Source organism: Protopterus annectens, chromosome 8.part1 (genome assembly GCF_019279795.1).
Source record: "Protopterus annectens isolate FY-2018-M chromosome 8.part1, PAN1.0, whole genome shotgun sequence".
Lineage (NCBI taxonomy): Eukaryota > Metazoa > Chordata > Ceratodontiformes > Protopteridae > Protopterus > Protopterus annectens.
Window position 1 is genome coordinate 134,031,921 of NC_056742.1, and position 12,319 is coordinate 134,044,239.

Genomic DNA, 12,319 nt, shown 5'->3' on the forward strand with positions numbered 1-12,319 from the left:
ATCCAATTTATAATGGGAAATGAATGTGTGAGAGGAGGACCAAGTAGCTGCTGAACATATGTCGTCTATAGGGACTCTAGACCAAAACGCAGCCGAGGTAGCTATGGATCGGGTTGAATGCGAATGGATTCCCAAAGGAACCGTTTTGTTCGAAGCTAAATAAGCTTGGATGATGCATTGTGAAATCCACTTAGCTAATGTCACTTTGGTAATAGGTCTGCCTAAAGAAGACTTGGCAAAGGACACAAACAATTGATCAAACTTACAGTTAGTTGCTGTCCTGTGCAGATAAAAATGTAGTTGTCTATGCACATCCAATTTGTGCAGTGTGTATTCCCCTTTGTTCTGGAAATTGGGAAAGAACACTGGCAGATTAATAGACTGATTAATATTCAACTCAGAGGCTACCTTAGGGAGGAAAGAAGGATTAGTCCTGAGAGAAACTCTGTCCTTATAAAAAATTAGATAAGGGGGTTTCATACAGAGGGCTTGAAGCTCAGACACTCTCCTGGCCGAAGTTATCGCAACCAGGAAGGCTGTTTTCAAAGATAAAAATTTTAACTGAGCTGACGCGGCCGGTTCGAAAGGAGGGCCCTTCAAAGCCTGCAGGACCAGTGTTAAGTCCCATGGTGGAACCGCAGACTTAACTGGCGGTTTTAACAGGAAAGCACCTTTTAGAAAAGTTTTGCAAATTCTGGTGGAAGCCAGTGATCCTACCTCATCTCCAACATGAAAGTGGGAGATGGCTGCCAACTGTACTTTAACCGTAGATGCACTGGCTCCCTGATGAAAGATATGGGACAGAAATTCAAGAATCGTCGGAATAGGGAGAGTAAAGGGATCCAAGCCCCTGTCTTTGGCCCAAATGGAAAAATGTTTCCATTTACTACTGTAGATCCTTCTGGTATAAGGTTTGTGTGCTGCTACCAGAATGGCTTTAACTGGTGATGAGATACCGGGAGTCCTTGCTACTAACGGAACTGGATCAACCAAGCCGTGAGCTTGAGGTCGCCCAGATTTGGGGTTATTAATCCCACAGGGTGAGAAATTAGATCCGGGATGGGATCTAAGATCCAAGGAGGAACTAGACTGTGAGACCGCAGGTACGGGAACCAGATCTGGCGAGGCCAGAATGGGGCTATGAGGATTATTTTGCTCCCCAACCGATGAGCTTTCTGCAGGAATTTCATCATGAGCGGAAGCAGGGGATAAGCATAAAAGAGACCGGGGGGCCAAGCATGAACCGTCTCTGAGGCTCTCCCCTATTGGGGGAATTAGAGCGAAATATTCGCTGCACTTTGTGTTTGCTGGGGAAGCAAAGAGATCGCAGCAAGGTAGACCTCATTTGAGGAAGATCTGTTTCGCTACCAATGGGTTTAGAGACCACTCGTACGGTGTAAGGATCATGCGACTTAGCCTGTCCGCTAGGATGTTGGTCCAGCCCGGAATGTGCATTGCTACCAGAAAGCGGTTGGTGGCGATCGCCCATTCCCTGACTCTCATGGCCTCTCGGCAAATGGGATAAGATCTGGTTCCCCCCTGTTTGTTGATATACCAGACTACCGCATGTTGTCTATCTGAATTGCAATAGTACCCGGAGGAAGAAGGTCTTGTAGGGCTTGCAACACCAAAAGCACAGCCCTCATCTCCAGGACATTGATATGCAGAATGGTCTCTGAGGGAGCCCACGTGCCTTGGACGGTTCTGCCCATAGCATGCCCCCCCCCACCCAAGGCGAGAGGTTTCCGTGGTCAACGTGGCTTGGGGCTGAGGCATGACAAACGGTCTCCCCTCTCGTAGCTCCTGAGAGTGCAGCCACCAGAGAAGGGAGTCCTTGCAAACCCTGAGAGCGGAGCCAAGAATGAGGAGAACCAGAGACCCTCTTAGTGGGACTAGCTGCTTTAGCTGGCGGGGCCGAGGGATGAGACTCAGCCTGCCTTTTGTGCCTATGCCGGTCCTTGTCTCTCTTCTTCTCCTTAGAGGAAAAAGAGTCCCCCTCACCTTGAGCAACAGAGGGAGTTTGAGTCCCCAACAAGGGAGGAGGATCAGAAGGCACGGAAGCCGCAGCCGCGACCGGTGCCTTAGAGGGAGAGGAGGAAGAAGAAAATCCGGGGGTAACAATCCCGCCAGGATTAGCTTGTTCCTCCTAACCCTGATGGCCCAGGGGTTGAAAGCTGCACAGACCTGGCAGCTGGTGGATAAATAGGCCACCGCCAGACAAATAACGCACTGAGTGTGGCCATCGGCTGGGGACAGCTTATGACCACACTCAGTGCATTTAGAAAAAATGGTTTTAGGCTCTTCAGCCATAACACTACACACTCACACACTAGGGGGTGGTTGAAAATAAATTTGAAAAGAATTTACCACAAAAAAGTTATAATAAGAATACTAAACGGTAAAGGGGGCTAAACCAAGCACACACACACAGAAAAAGTTAGGAAAAAAAGCGATTCTAAAGTTTTTATAAACTTAAATTCTCTCACCCACGCCAAGAGCTCATCTCTAGAAGCTGCTGAAAGCCACGGCAAACTAGATCTAAGAATGGGGGATGTGTTGCAGGGGGTTATGGGTAGGGGAGGAGCTAGGAGCTCAGATCTTTAGCTAGGTAAAGCTGCCGGCTCAGATCCCAGGTCGGATCCGATACCCACAGGTTGCAGACCAAATGAAGTTAACCACTTCAGATCACAGCAATCAAGAAGGTTGTGGAGATAATCAAGGAAAAGAAAGCAGGTTGTTTTTCTCTAGAAATACTCACTGTAGAGGAAGACATAGAAAAAGTTACAGTGGTATTGCTTTTTGGGTGGAAAGTACATCTTCCATCTCAAGACAAGCTAGTGAAGAAAGTAATACTGAGTTAGTGAAGTTACAGATATGCCACCTAATTTTTAAAAAGTACAATGGAAAGATGATACTTTAAGTAGGGCAAGAGAAATATAATCAACATTGTAGGGAAGACAGTGAAGAGGATGCTCCCTTTACTTTTACCCTGGTTTGAGTTAAAAGATCATCTATTATATACAGTAAGTCGAGAGAGAAAAGTTATTTTACATCCATTAATAGTGCCAAAACTTTGCAGGACAGTAGTACAGAAAATAGTCTATAGTCACATGTTGTGAAGTCACCTGGTGATGGACAAACGAAAGGCAAGTATACTAGCCAGATTTTACTGCACAGGCATAATGACGAAAAAAAACAAATTTATATGCTCCCTAAACACAATGCCAGTAATGGCACCCCTTCATTTCCGATTTTTTAAGCTATTTTTTAGATTCCGCGCTATCGGAGCTGACGTCATCACGTGCGCGATGACGTCAGCTCCTTCAGCCTGTCGGAATTAAGCTCAGACACGCGTGTTGCCTGTTTGAATATTTCGCTCATCTGTTTGAGTAATTCGAACCATTACCTCCAGATTCGGACGAAGTAGAATTGGTCCCATTATTGGCTTTGAGGTGGCGGACTCGTGGTGAGGGATGTGAGTTAAACTGATCGTGGGTATTTTTAAAAGTACAGCTCAAATTTAGATCAGTTACAGCTTATAAATTATTGCTTACTTAAGTTGGCCATTGCTCAGCTCAAACCAGCATGATTCTAAATTCTTTCATACAGGAAGAAATGGTGTTAACTGATTTTGTCCTTTGAACTCCTTTTACTTATTTTTTGTGATGCAGTTCATGCTTTGCACAGCTGCTGCAATATTGTATTTTTCATAATATTAAATTATATTACCAAAAGTGACTATAGAAGATTTATATGACTTTTTAAGATGCGTATAATTTTCAGCATTCTTAGCGGCTGTGAGGTTAATGTGTGAATAACTTAATACTACAGTTGAAGGCGAAACCATTAGTAAATAAGCAATAGCTTTATTTTGAAAGGTTGTTTATATGTGGTCACGGAGTTTTATTTATTTATTTTTTCCCTGTAATGGTGTATGATTTTCTCAGCACTGACGTATGTTAAGAGGAGTCGACTTTTTTGCCTACTAACAGTCGACGTTATTCTTGCTATGTTTTCTTACTTGGCTCTAACTTCAGTGCATTTACAGCAGTTTGAAGGACAGGTATTGAATGAATCCAGTAGTCGACAGGCGTCCAGCGTTTGCATTTCGTTTGGGAAACGGTACTATCCTCGATAGGTCACCGGGGAAAATATTTGATCATTGATTGGGTTAATGTGAAAAAAAAGGCCTTAGGAAGAAGCAGGATGTTAACCATTTGTAAACACCGGCGCTGTTAGGTCACCAATAAATATATAAAAACATGTCGTAAAGTTATACATATTCTCTTTCTCTGTTGATAAAATCTGTTGTAGTTTAATTGGGGGGTGGAAGAGGATAACAGCGTTTGTTTTAGCAATGTCCGAAATATCTGGATTTGTTTTAAAATAATCTATACAGGAGGGCAACAACAGTAACAGAAAAGGAACGATAATAAAACTTTCATAATACTTGACTCTTAGTCGTCATCCTTTTAAACAACTTTTGGTCTGTTTGAGTGCTGATAAACCACCGTGCCCACTTAAAAAAACTTATTTCTAACTTAGAATGTGACAATACTCACTAAAATAATGGTAATTTTTATTATGACAGTTATGTACAATACATTTAGTTTGCAATGTCAAAGCACTGTTAAAATCTTTGGTGCTGATTCCATTTGTGTTTTCTATTTCTTAGTCAAGTAGCATAGTCCCCGTCCAGTTTTGTAAGTATCGGTAAACAAAGTAGTTCTTACTTTGTTCAGTCTGCTTAAAATATTTTTTTCCTGCATAAATCAGCCATTTTCTTTGTACAGCAGTGTTGAGTGATACTTTCCTGCTATTTTATAGATTGGTTATGACAGATTAATGGCAAATGCCCGACCATGTTCCTGCCAGACATTTGTTTGAATAATCATCAGGAAGGACTGACTTAAAAAAATGTTAATGTTCTGAAGTACTTATGAGTGATTGACCCTTGAGAATGCCACTAAATGTATGTTGTTAGCAACCATTATATAGTGAAAATGCCATACAAGATTTAAGGCTTTTAGAAAAGTCAAACCAGTCATTAAGTGCTGAATAGTTAGGACGATGTTTCATGTTTTTTTCAAACCACACGATAGGATAGATACTCCAAAAGTTTATATATATATATATATATATATATATATATATATATATATATATACACACACAGTATGTTTTCATGAGACATACAATGCATCAGGAAAATTGTCAACATTATGGCTGGTTTCAATGTTACACATCACTGGTGATATGGCAGTGATAAAATTGGCATGCTATTCCTACTGCAGTATAGGAGTCTATAACATTTATGCAGTAGGAATGAAACCAGGTTTTCATTCTGACATCTGCTCCCTCAGTATAAATTATGCCACAGTTGTTTGTTAAAATGAATACATTTTAGTTAAATACTTGCTGGACCCATGATGGCAGGCTGGCAGCAGAAGTGAAATAACTAAATTACTACCCTGTACTGTAGTTTGTTTTGTTTCTCCTGCAGTAATTATGTCATTTGGTATATTACCACCAAGAATAATTCTATATTTCCCATCTGCCCCACCTTTGCCTTGCAGAGTAGCAGAGGGCTTGGAACATGTACTGATTATTATCATGGAGATGTTCTGAATAGGGCAGTTTTTTCATTATTGGTGCATGCATTTTGCTTCATTGCCTACTGGAAAAATGTTCAAACCATGCATTTAAAATGCAGTTGTGTGTGGAAGTAGACTTATCATGGAAATGTTCTGAAAAGGGCAATTTTGTCATTGGTTCATTGCCTACTGGAAAAAATGTTTAAACAATGCATTTAAAATGTGCTCTAACTTAAGTCTAACAAGTGTGCTGTATTATACAAGGAATATAATTTAATAAAGTCAGGAAGGGTGTATCAAAGAACGCGTGTATGTTTCTTGTTTTGTGTGCAAGGGGCCTCTGATTTTGAAAACAGTTGAAAGGTAATCTTTATCCACCACTGGCCAAATGCATTTTCTTTGGCTGTGGTGTGGGTTAGGTTTCAATGCTGTTTCAATGAATGTGAGTTTCAAGGGCAGAGAAGTTTTAATGCAAAGTCTATTTTCAGTGTTAGCAGTATTGCTTTGTTTAGCAGGTATCTATTAATGTTTGTGGATTGTGCTATAAAAAACTAAAATCCAAATATTCATTGCAGAAGTAAATCAGTATGCACACATAATTTACTGTTTGTTTTAAATAGGGTGAAATAGCTAGGCAATGGGATAGTGGAATGGCTGCAGGGGGGACTCTGGTGCTATATTTTGGTTCTGTTCTTCATTTTGCATTTCAAAGGTGGTATCCCACAATCCCATTTGGAGTGGGCGGAGTTTAATTGTATATGCAAATTTTATGTTAATCAGCATACAGATTTGTACCTATTTTTTATGGGCCTTGTCCAGATTTTTGATGTTTCCAGGTTGAGAGGTATGCCAACAACTAGTAAAAGAAGAATTTCATAAGATGCTCAAACTAGGTGTAATACAATAATCACAAAGTGAATGCAGAAGCCCAACACTGCTAGTTCCTAAACCAGATAGAATTAACAGATTATGTAATGACTTTAGTAAACTGAACAGCATTACAACACTTGCTAGCTGTCCCAAGCCCAGAATTAATGAGTTGACAGAAAACATAGCAAAAGACAGATACACTAGACTTGACAAAAGGATACTGGCAAATAATACTTCCCCCTCCACCAAACACACAGCAACCTTTGTAACCTCTGATGGTTTATTTTAGTGTACAGTGTTAATGTCTGGCCTGCATGGGGCTTTAGCTACATTTCTGATCCTGATGGATATAATACAAAAGCCTTATTCCCAATATGCTGCCATATACCCAGATGATGCAATCATTCATTCATCAGACTGAGATTATTACTTATCAAAAGTGCAGCCTGTGTTAGAATCCAGTACATTCTACAAAAAGCAAACTGGGTATAGTACAAGCTATTTACTTCAGATACTGTATAGGAAGAAGGGAAATAAGATCACAACTTGAAAAACTAAGACATAAAATGGCTTGTACCCCCCACGTAAAAGATAGATGAAGACTCTTCTTAGTCTAGCTGGGTATTGCAGAATTGTTGTCACTATTTTGTGCCTACTGCTAGTCCTTTAACAGATCAATCAACAGAGAAAGCTCCTGTAAATGTGCAATGGCCTCTTAAGGCAGACAAAGCATTAACAGACTAAAAAGGATCCTGATATTCAGTGCTCTCTGTTCCTTGACGTACTATTATTGGAGCAGGCATTTCAGCTTGGCAATTGATCATGGTCCACCACAATGGCTGAGTAAGCAGAGGGAAAGCAATACAAGTACATGCCAGTGGGAACTATCTCTACAACCCTTTCAGCTTACAGTGACTCACAGACCTGTACAATCAAATTGGAATGCTGACAAATTGCTCACGTCTTAAAACCCATCATAATGAGTCCACAACACTTGATTTTTGTATGGGGGGGTTGTAACATGCTGAATATAGCAAATGTGTATAGTACCTTTAAGCCCATGTCAAGTGGCTAGTGTGTATATGGGAACATATAGCATATAACATCCCAGCAGAGTGCTGCCCCCCTGACATCTCAGATGCTCAGGTAAGAGCTGCCCTCTCCAAAGCAAAAAACACAGCATCAATGGGACCAGACGGTGTCCCGGGCTGCGTCCTACATGAACTCCAAGAAGAGCTAAACCCAAACATAAAACTACTGTTCAATCTCAGCCTTACTACAGGATATGTACCCAAAGAGTGGCGTACAGCAACAGTGGTCCCTCTCCACAAAGGTGGTGCCTCAATGGATCCTGGAAACTATCGCCCCATAAGCCTGACTAGCTTGGTCTGCAAAGCTATGGAAAGGATCATCATGGACCTCATAAATAAAGATATTGGGGACCTACAGACACTGGATCCTACCCAGTTCGGCTTTGTTAAGGGCAGATCCTGCCTCTTAAACCTGGTTGATTTCTTTGAAACAGTCATCAAGGCCACTGACGAGGGGAAGGTGGTCCACACAGCCTACCTGGACCTCGCAAAAGCCTTCGATACAATACCCCACTCGGGCATTATAGATAAGCTCACCAGCTTAAATATAAACCCCTATGTCACTAGATGGGTTGCAAACTGGCTCAAGGACAGAACCCACATGGTTAGAATTGCTGGAGCCATGTCAGACTCCAAACCAGTTACAAGTGGCGTCCCACAAGGCTCAGTCCTGGGACCTCTCTTGTTCTGTATATATTTCTCGGAGGTACAGGCCAGCACGGAAGGACTGTGGCAGACCAAGTTTGCAGATGACTGCAAACTGGGCGCCATAATCAACTCTCCAGCCGACACAAGCATCCTCCAAAAGGGCCTCATAGAAACAGACAACTGGTGCCAGAGCCATGGCCTCAAGCTAAATGCCAAAAGTGTATAGTCATCCCTTTGGCAAAACAAAGTGCTCACAAATTACCACATAGGTGGTAATCCATTAAGTACAGAAGAAGTAATTAGGGACCTGGGGACCCAAGTTGATAGCAATCTCTCATTTGACAACCACGTGGCCAAAGTGGTTAGAAAAACATTTTATATAGCCCACCTAATCATGAAGGGATTCACACCTAAATCAGGTGAGGTCATCGTGCCTCTTTACTCATCCCTCATCAGGCCCATAATTGAGTACAATGCCCCTTTTGGGATGTACCTTACCAGACACCTGCAGCAACTGGAAAGACCCCAAAAGTACCTCACCAAGAGGATCAAAGGGCTCAAACAGATGCCATATGCTGCCCGGTTAAAGAAACTCCAGCTCTACTCAGTGGCATACCGCCTGCTCAGAGGCGAACTGTGCCTGATGTATAAAGCCATGTCCAACCTGGAATTAATGGACATGCTGCACCTCAGAAAATCCAAATCCCATCGAGCTACGCGCTCGAGAGACTTGAACCTCAGCACTGAAGGGACAGATTCATAACCCAGAGGCTCCCATCACTCTGGAATAAAATCCCAGTCCAGGTTAGGCAGAGTCCCTCACTGACTCTCTTCAAGAGGAATCTTGATGAATGGATGGGAGATTGTAAGTTTACCCCGGGTATCACTTCTGTGTCACTGTTAGACAGAGGCACAGTATACTAACCTTGAAAAAGGGCATAGCAAAATTAATTTAAAATGGGTGGCGAAAGCCAAACACACTCTGGCTAGGCTTATAAATGCCCTAGGGCAGATAGCCTAGTATAAACCTATGGACATTCTCATAGCATGTTATGCATGTGATTGATTTATATTAGTAAATTTTCAGTTACTGTGATATAAACTGTAGTAGCCTGCAACTAAATGATAGTTCCTCATCTGGAATATCGGCAGAGGTAAGCAGGAGCTAGCTTGAACAGACTGGTGGTGTGTAGTACAACAGCTCAGCCACAGTGTGTTATGGAACTGAACATGGTTGACAGACCATCTACTTAGAGCTGGCATCTGGGCCTGGGAGGAGCCTGCAGCTTCGAGTTTGGTTTTACGTGTGGCCCTTTGCTGGATGAGCTAACTAGACTGGAGAACATCTTTTATGTACAGATTTTGTTTTATTTTAAAAGCAAATCAGCTAATTTTTCTCATTTTCCTTAGGAATATACATAATAAAGGATGTTTTTTTTTTCTTTTTTTGTAATTACTGCCTCCAGTGTTTCCTTGAACTTGCAGTATCTATACAAATTTTTCTTCACATTCTTAGAAGGATGAAACCAGGTATCTGTGCATCCTGTCCAAAGCCCAATCTTCAAAGGACATTTGAGCATTTAGAAGGTTTGTTGTGTAAACACATATGGTAAAATGTACTGTATTATACTCAAGCTACTTACCAACAAAAGTGGAATTCGTAGATTGTCACCCAGCAGATTATTGAAATATGAAAATGTGCTCCAAGCTACATAATTATCAGTAGTATTGGTAGCAGCAATCAGAAGTACTTCATACCGAAAGCGGATATTGGGTTGTTCTTCATAGGTGCTTTGTTTTAACCAAAATCCTAATAAGAAAAAAACACAACTTAATTAACAAAAAATATGTCAATACTAATAGCTCTACAACTAACTTTGCTGGTTTTCTGTTACAGTCCATACATCAATATGTTAGATAAATGAGAAAAGCCCGATTTGTATTCTTCTAGTATACGTCATGAAAAAGACAATTTGTCCAGTCTTTTAACATACACTTTCACCACTGGGTAACTGAATTCTGTTATAGCATCAAGCTGAATCCAGCTGCATGATATGTTAGTAACTTTTCTTACAACACTGTCATTTCTCTGTATAGTTACGTGCTTTAGTGACAGTGTTTGCATAACAGCATAACATCTCTACATTTCAACACAATTTCATAAGTAATAAGTTTAATACATTGTTTTTGCTTAATGTTATGTTGTCTAACGTGTATTTTTTTTCCAGTGTGTGTGTGTAACATTTCTTAGTAGTCTTGAAAAAGTCAAAGCATCTAGAAAAATAAATGATCTGCCTTAATAAAGGAACAATTCTTCATCTGATATCAAATGCGCACCAGGGCAAGTACATGCCAAGCAACAAATAAGAAGTTATGTACTCAGCATAATGTTCCATGTTTGTTGTTCATCTTGCCTTCATTCATTGCTGGCTGGGTTCGGAACTGAGAATCAGTTCTGACTCAACCTTATACAAAAGCTCAAGAGCTTCCACCGGCTGAGGGCAACACCCTATCCCATAATGCTCAGGGAAGATTACCCAGATCTTGTTTGCAGATGCCATAGTTATATCTAAGCATGTAACCACATCCAAAAACGAGACTAAGAAGAGATTCAGAGACATCATATCCAATTTGCAAAAAAAAAAACACTCGATACTCCAGGAGCGAAGGTGGGGGGAAGGAGGGGAGGACGCAAGAATGAAGGCGAGATGGACAACATGTACTCACCATAACGTTCCATAACTTCTTAATGTTATGTAGTCCTATTTCACCTTCATTCATTGCTGGTTGGGACAGCGTCCCTAGCACCTTCTTTCTTGGGTGACTCAAGGGAAAAAACTCTTCAGAACAGTAGACCCAAAAGAGGCCCTGTTCCTGAAGGCCAAATCGACTTTGTAATGAGTGATAAAGGTATGAGGCTTTACCCATGTTGCTGCTGCACAAACGGAATCTATAGGTAGCCTCGCCTGGAAGGCATAGGAGGTAGATATAGCTTTTGTGGAATGGCTTTTCACTTTTCCTGGTAGTTCTCTATTCTGAGTTCTATATGTATAAGTTATACAGTCTGTAAGCCATTTAGAAAGTGTGACATTTGATATTGGGGCTCCATTTTTTTTTGTCTGTAAAAGATACAAATAACTGGTCCAATTTTCTGAAATCTTTTGTTCTAGGTAGAAACGTGACTGTCTATGTACATCTAACTGGTGTAATTTATAGTCTGCCTTGTTGCTGTACTTTGGGAAAAAGACGTGTAAGTCAATGGATTGATTTAAATTAGCTTCTGAACACACTTTTGGTAGGAATGAGGGGTTGGTTCAGAAGGAAACTTTATCTTTGTGAAAAGTCATGTGGGGGGGATGTACTGACAATGCTTGAAGTTCAGACACTCGTCTAGCAGACATAATGGCCACCAATAGGGCTGTCTTCCATGACAAAAACGTTATGTCACAAGATGATGCAGGTTCAAAGGTATGAAGAATCAACACAGATGGAACAAAATTTAGGTCCCATGGTGCTGGAGGTTCCTTTACTGGAGGTCTCAGTAAGAAAGTACCCTTCAAGAATGCTTTACAAAGTCTGTTGGACATGATTTTTAGTCCCATTTCCCCCAATATGATAGTTTGATATAGCAGCTAAATGAACTCAAATAGTAGCTGCCGCTGCACCTTCATTAAAAAGCTTAGCCAGAAGGTCTAGCACAGCAGTTATGGGGGCAGTAAAGGGATCAATATGGTTGTTGAAAGCCCAATGGGAAAATCTTTTCCATTTGTTAGAATACAATTTTCTGGTTGACACCCTATGGGATGAAATCAATATAGGTTTCACTGCAGGGAAAATATCAGAAAGCCTGGCTATGTGTGGAACTGGAGCAGCCAAGTTGTCAATTTGAGGGTTTGAATTGATGGATGGAGTGACCCAGATGGATGAGTAAGGAGATCTGAAACTGGGTCCAGAATCCACGGCTCCTCCTGGAGATGGGGCCATAGAAAGGGGAACCAAATCTGATGAGGCCAGTATGGTGTGATGAATATTGCACTGCTTCTCAATATGCTGGCTTTCTGAAAGACTTTCGGTAGCAAGGGAAACGGCGGAAAGGCATACAGGAGACTCAGGGGC

General features: G+C 41.3%; 1 protein-coding gene across 1 annotated transcript in view; it reads right to left on the reverse strand.

Annotated features, from left to right (window-relative positions):
• Positions 1 to 10,627, reverse strand: part of TMEM231 (transmembrane protein 231) — a 348,641-nt gene extending 338,014 nt beyond the window's left edge. The window contains exons 1-2 of the mRNA XM_044081583.1: positions 10,618 to 10,627; positions 9,847 to 10,013 (exon numbers count right to left, since the gene is read on the reverse strand). Of these exons, the coding sequence (XP_043937518.1) occupies positions 9,847 to 10,013; positions 10,618 to 10,627 (177 nt within the window). The remainder of the gene's footprint in view (positions 1 to 9,846; positions 10,014 to 10,617) is intronic.
• Positions 10,628 to 12,319: the final 1,692 nt, after the last annotated feature.